The following is a 6,697-nucleotide window of genomic DNA, read 5'->3' as shown; positions in this document are numbered from 1 at the left end:
GGCTAAAGTCCCAAAAAGTCGGAGTGTTCCTTTAAATTAAATCTATCCCTTACTTATTTCTGTGTAGAAGATGAAAACAGAAGCACATACATCATGTATTTAAACAACACTCAATGGACGTGTGTGACCTGCAGTAACAGTGGAACCAATCACTGTTCTGAAGATAATGAAATCAACTCTGAGGAATATGATCTTGACCCACATGACATTAACATAAATATACCTCAAGTTGGCTTAGAGGACGAGGATGGAGATGTTGATTCCTCAAAAGCATCGTAAGTGTGCGTTTGCCAGTGACTTCAAGTAACTGGCTGTCAACGAATATATTATAAATTAGAATATATATCCGAATAGTTTTCAAAATCAGAATTTCGAAGGTGAAAATTAATATTCAAATGTGGAAAAACCATAGACTGTAGAAGGGGAAAACACGCCGGCGTAGATCGAGGCACGGCCAGTGGGCGCGCTGCCTGAGGGAACATTACTAAAGTGTAGGTTTACTGTACCGACTAAATAGATATTGCATGAATACGGTAGGTTAGAGACAGCAGTTTCATGCACTGCTGGCTTCCACTGGTTTGATTATTTACCGTTTCATGTCAAGGAAAAGTTCCATGTTTACCACAGCCAGTGTTGGGCACTTAAAAAAGTAATTAGTTATAGTTAGTAGTTACTTCTCACAAATAGTAACGGAGTATAAATACATTATAAAAGTAACTAATTACCAGGGAAAGTAACTTTTGCGTTTAAAAAAAAAATTTAAAATAGGCCTATGTCAAATAACTTGAATGCACCCAATATTAAATGTTAAATTAATGAAATGCACACTATAGAATAAATTATTATTATAAAACATTGTACTCTAATCGACACTATCATAATGTTGCTGTGGGACAATGTGAGCAACAACTATTAAATTCAATGTATTATTTTAAACATTATCATTACTATAGTAGAACAATAAAACATAATTTTAGGTTTAGGTTTATTTAATATTGCAGTGACCACAACTGGCCAACAAATAAGTCTAAAAATAAATTATGCGTAAATGTACCAAAAATGAATAAATAATCATTTTAAAAAAATACACACTCTTTGTATTGAAAATTAAAATAATAACCAGTTTAACAAGAAGTGCTCCCAGAACCCGAATCCCCAGAACATTCCCTGCAAGTTATTTTTTAGATTTTATTTGTATAACCATGTAAATTAATGAAAAAGTTGCAGATGATACCAATAGGCTACAGAGATTATTCTAATGCTGAAATCTGTAATTTATTTATAAACAAACTACTGTATAGTCCTCAGATACACTCGGTCTCAATCTCGTGTATTCAACAGTATGTGTGTATCAAGTAACTTAAGAATGCCAAGTGATTAAACTGGTTTTGCAGAGACGTCTTGGATCATTTGGATACTGTAATAGAGGAGATGGAAAAAAACAATACAATGGATGTAGGGCTTGTCGTAGGGAATGCTGTTGGTTTTCTCCAAATACAAGCCAATAACACAGAAATCAAAGACAAATGCTACTCTTCATATCAGAACATCATCAACGTAAGGCCTGAAAAACATTCAAATGTCCACCTGGGCTAGGGATTCTTCATTAATCAACATGAACTCATCTTTACACAGGTGGTTAATTGTCAAAATATCCAGAGTAGAAATTTTTCCTGGTCTGTAAAGATTTCCAAGGAGGCCTTTAATAAATCACGTTTGGAAAACAACGGAAATGCGTATCTTGGAGTTCTACGGTTCAATAATATGGGAGACAAGGTACTTCAATGAAAAACATTTAAATTCTTTGTTTGAGTATTTTAAGGAATGTTTAAGATATATTTGTAATTGTAAAAAAATTAAAAAAAATTGACACATGCACAGCTCTTTTCCACAGTGACATAAATCTGTTGTAAAAATCTGTTATGTTTTAGCAAATCACATGCACTTCTGTTATAATGCAAATGTTGCAATGTTGTTTGGAAAAAGCTGAAGATTAAATTTATTTAAAAAAATATTTTTGTATTTGAATGAAATTATTAACATTTTGGTGAACTACTCTTAAAAAGTTATGATATTTTAAAGTTTCATAAATGTTGTTTTGAAGTCTCTTACAACATTCTTATATGCATCATAGATTAACAAAAAAAAGAAAAACACTAATTTTCTCATAATATATTTCACAGCATCACATTTTTCATATTGTAAATATTGGAATATTGGAAAAACAAAAGCTTTTTAACAAAAGCTTCTTGATCTATTTATTCACATGTTTATGTTTGATTTGTTTTTGATTTAGAATCAAACTTTGAACAACGAGGTTTATGGAATAACGATGAGTGCCAATATCTCCAACCTTACCAACAATATTGAAATGGTCTTTAAACATAAAGATCTGGTAATTTATTTTATTTAATTTTTTTGTAAAATATTATTCTTATAATGACCACCAGACACTTTGAAATCAAAGTAATAAATCAAACATGTTCTCACAGGCCAGGAATGCGTCCTGCAAATCTTGGGATGGCAAAGGTAAATTTACTTCTGGATCTATTGATCAGTTCCCATCAACAAACCTATATTGTATTTTATATATTTTATTTAATTAAGCACTGTTTTTTCTTCAAAGGAAATCTAACATGGACGACATCCGGCTGTGAAACAGTAAAAATCGATAACACCACCATAAAGTGCTCGTGTTCACATCTGACGTTCTTCGCAGTGCTGATGGTGAGAAATTTGAAGATCCCATGAAATCCATATCAGAATCTTTTAATTCACATATATTTCTCTGATCTCTCAGTCTCCTCCAGGTGAAAATCAAAACAGCACAGCGGAGTCTGTGAAATCATTGAGCTTCATCACTTCTATCGGCTGTGGCATCTCCATGTTTTTCCTGTCCGTCGCTCTGTTCATGCATTTCCTATTACGGTAGAGTATCTTAAATATTTAACACCTAGTTTGTGCATTTAGTACTTCAAGTATTCAAGTTAAAAGTCTTTTTGACCAGTTGCATTTAGGGATGCACCGACATATTGGGCCCTATTTTAACGATCTTAAAGTAACTTTGTGGGCGGGTCTTGGGCGCTGTTGCTATTTAACCGGCGGGACGTAAAAGAAAGAGAAGTGACATTGGGGATGGGACAAACCCACCCAAATACGCTTCAGTTAAACATGCATATAATAATTTGGGTAAATGTGTAAGCTTTATGCCTATTTTTTCCATCGTCATGGACACAACAATGATTTCCGTTGTGTTTTAATATTTTTCGTTATAATAATGTATTTGCAAAAAGTACCGGTGCCGATATATTGTGCATCCCAGGTTTTTTTGCTTTCTTTTTTGGATTAAAAATTCTGCTAAATGCCTAAATGCATGTTAAAAATACAGTGTTTTTATATTCGAACAGGAAAGCCAAATCAAACCAGGCCACAAAGATCTTGATGAACATGTTTGTGGCTTTGTTTCTCCTGAATCTATCCTTTTTGTCAAACGAGAGCGTGGCCAACACAGAAGACAAGGCTGCGTGCGTCTTCATAGCGCTGCTCATGCATTACTCAATGCTGGCTACATTCACCTGGTTCTTCATTCAAGCTCTTCATATGTACTTATGGCTCATCAGACAGAACGTCACCATCACAAACTACATGACAAAGGTCACCGTGGTCGGCTGGAGTGAGTTATATGGAGAAATCAACTATTATACTTTTGCCTTAAGAAACAAAAAACAGCAAATCAGACTGTAAACTCAAGTTCACCCCCCAAAAAAAGAATATAGGCCTATATTTTGTGTTCTTATGAACTCCTATCATGAAACTTTTATGTTTTTGACCTTTGCTTCAGCAGCTTGTTTTTATTAATCGCCTCTCACTATTTTAATAATTAGTCATTTTAGTACATCAAGTTAAATTAAATTAAATGAATATGAAAAATGTTTCCTTGGCAACTAGCTGAAATAAAATGTTTGTTTTTTTTTTCAGTTAAAGTTTATTTTATTTCAAGTAATGGAAATGTTTTTTTATGGTTTTGGTTTTAGTTACCTAATAACCCTGATCTCTTTCAGCGTTTCCGGCCCCGATAGTCATAGCTGTTGTTTCAATAGGAGGATATAAAACACGGGTCATAAACACAACGTCTGGAAAAAACATACGAATGTAAGTTGTTCTGATGTCATAGATGCATGAATTAATAAAACTTTGTGCCCCTATAATGGAACTTTAACCTCTTGACATCGTATACATTTACTATATAGAATACTATCTTAAAATATTAAGAAAAGAATGATAACAAATTATATATCATTTAAAAATATATTTCGAGAGACGAATCTCGAGAAATGGCCGCCCGCTCACGAGAGACGAATCTCGAGAAATGGTCGCCCGCTCACGAGAGACGAATCTCGAGAAATGGCCGCCCGCTCACGAGAAACAAATCTCGAGAAATGGCCGCCCGCTCACGAGAGACGAATCTCGAGAAATGGTCGCCCGCTCACGAGAGACGAATCTCGAGAAATGGTCGCCCGCTCACGAGAGACGAATCTCGAGAAACGGTCGCGTGGTCACGAGAAACAAATTTATGATAAAAAGATGTTATGCACAAAACCATTTCATTCCATTACTCCAGCTTGTCTAACTTTTTTTGTTAGCCTACATGTATTGTTTTTGAATAAAGCCCCAATTGTCTTCTTTCAAATGATACAACAACTATGCTAATACTCTAAAGGATTTAGGAAAGACAACCATTTGAGTTCAAGCATGTAATTTCAAGCATGTGTTTTGGGCTCAAAAGGGTCCGAATCAAGAGGTTAAAAAGTCATTGTGAATTTATTAGGTTTAGTTGCCGTGTTTCAGCACATTACGGAAAGAGCAGGCATTTTAAGTGTCTTCTGATTATATTTAACTCTCTTATAATTACAGGTGCTGGATTACAGATCCGTTAATTCACTACATAGTGAACATTGGCTACTACGCTTTAGTCTTCATCTTCACGGCAGGAATCTTCATCATGATCGTCACTAAGATTGTCCAATCCCGACGCATAAGAGCGACTGACGGCAAGAGAAAGACGTTCAGAAAGCAGCTGATGATGGTGTTGAGTTTGTTCCTGCTCTTCGGCCTGACGTGGGCTGTGGTGTTCTTCAGTTATGGACCGATGCTCATCCCCTCACTTTACATCTTCACCGTGTTGAACTCGTTTCAGGGTGAGAAACAATCACTTGTATTATTGAATGTGGTTTAGTAGGATGCATCTATTTTTCCAACAGTTTTCAGCAAATTATTTGAATTCATTCATGCACTTTAAAAAATGCTGGGTTGTTTTAACTCAATTTTGGGTCAAATATGGACAAACTCAAACGTTAGATTAAAAATGCAATTTAAAAATGTAACCCAATGGCTGGGTTGGTCCATATTTGACCAACCCAGTTACACAAGTCTCGATCAAAACTTAGGGTTGAGCCACTGTAGTCACTCTGACTATTTTAATGATGTCTTTAACTTTTCTGGGTCGGCAAGTTTCAATCCCTTAGAAGCCTATGGAGTGATCCAGCTCTCAGATTTAATCAAAACTATCATTTTGATGTGAACTAGGGTATCCCTTTAAATCTTTAAAATCTATAAGGAATAATATTCTCTGATTTTTTCAGGTTTTTTCCTCTTCCTGTATTACTACCACATTCACAAAGACATAGAAGGCCATTTCTCTGATGATCCAGAAAGCGCCGGCTCCACCACAACCATCGTTCAATCCAGAGATAATGCAGTGGAAAATGTTTATGAGCCTAATTAAGAGAGCAAGTCAAAAGTAGAAGGTCAGAATACTAGTCGTGTTTAATAATAATCTCTGAAATGTTCTACGGTGAGGGGGTGTAATGACTGATGGGATCATAAATGGGATCTTTAGCTTTTAAGACATTTCAAACACAAGTTAATTTGAATGAATGAATGAATTTATTTATTTGATCAGGGACAATGCACAAAAAATCATTGATCTAAGAAAGAAGAGATGACATGTGCCAGGTTATAGCAAAAAATATGCTAGTTTCCGCCTGCAGTCCCTGGACAGGTTGATGGTATACTTACAACAATTAAAAATTATATACAAAATTATAATACACAGTTGATTCGAACACAGAAGCATCACTTTACTCATATCATACAATACTCTCCACTACAAGAATCTTTAACTCATTCATTCACAGTTTACATTCATTCACAGTTTACATGTAATTTAACAAATACATATAGTCACTGAAAGCTACTTTAAGTTTTATTTTTTTTCGTATTGTAAATTCAGGGTAACTGTAACCCTAGTTATGAAATATATTGTTTGACTGACTTTTGATTGTTTAAATTGTGCAATGATCATTATTTTATTTGATGTAGTTGTAAAGATGTCATGAAGAATTATTGTTTCAAATAATTATAATGCAGTTTTCATCTAGACTTTGAAGGCTAAACAAAAGTGAAAATTATATTGTTTCTTTTATACAGTGCACTAATATGATAATTTTTATGAACATATTAACAGTATGAATTTGTGCATTATATTCAATATTTTTGATTTAGTCTTTCTACATATAAATATTAGTGGTATGCTACAACACATTTCTTATTGCAGGTTTGTTTTCAGTATTTATGTATTTGATATGCATTTATGATAGTGATGTAGGTTTGTGTAACACTAGAGGGCGCTGTGAGA

General features: G+C 34.3%; 1 protein-coding gene across 1 annotated transcript; it reads left to right on the top strand.

Moving 5' to 3' along the window:
- The first annotated feature begins 1,406 nt into the window (after positions 1-1,406).
- Positions 1,407-6,487, top strand: LOC120473317 (adhesion G protein-coupled receptor G6). The gene is made up of 10 exons (XM_089120618.1): positions 1,407-1,557; positions 1,636-1,776; positions 2,297-2,395; positions 2,493-2,529; positions 2,627-2,727; positions 2,801-2,928; positions 3,408-3,673; positions 4,062-4,152; positions 4,915-5,198; positions 5,643-6,487. Exons 1-10 carry the CDS (start codon positions 1,432-1,434, stop codon positions 5,783-5,785), a joined length of 1,416 nt encoding a protein of 471 aa, XP_088976744.1. The 5' UTR covers positions 1,407-1,431; the 3' UTR covers positions 5,786-6,487.
- The last annotated feature ends 210 nt before the right edge of the window (positions 6,488-6,697 follow it).

Source organism: Pimephales promelas, chromosome 15 (genome assembly GCF_988280905.1).
Source record: "Pimephales promelas chromosome 15, fPimPro1.hap1.1, whole genome shotgun sequence".
NCBI classification, from domain to species: Eukaryota; Metazoa; Chordata; class Actinopteri; order Cypriniformes; family Leuciscidae; genus Pimephales; species Pimephales promelas.
Note: the sequence above shows the minus strand (reverse complement) of the source record. Positions and strands in the feature narration are given on the sequence as shown.

Bases quoted from the DNA above. Each gene is read 5' to 3' on its own strand.
- LOC120473317 (XM_089120618.1), top strand. From the start codon at position 1,432: ATGGAAAAAAACAATACAATGGATGTAGGGCTTGTCGTAGGGAATGCT. The intron at 2,728-2,800 runs GTGAGAAATTTG...CTGATCTCTCAG, and splicing joins CGTTCTTCGCAGTGCTGATG to TCTCCTCCAGGTGAAAATCA. The intron at 4,153-4,914 runs GTAAGTTGTTCT...TTATAATTACAG, and splicing joins TCTGGAAAAAACATACGAAT to GTGCTGGATTACAGATCCGT.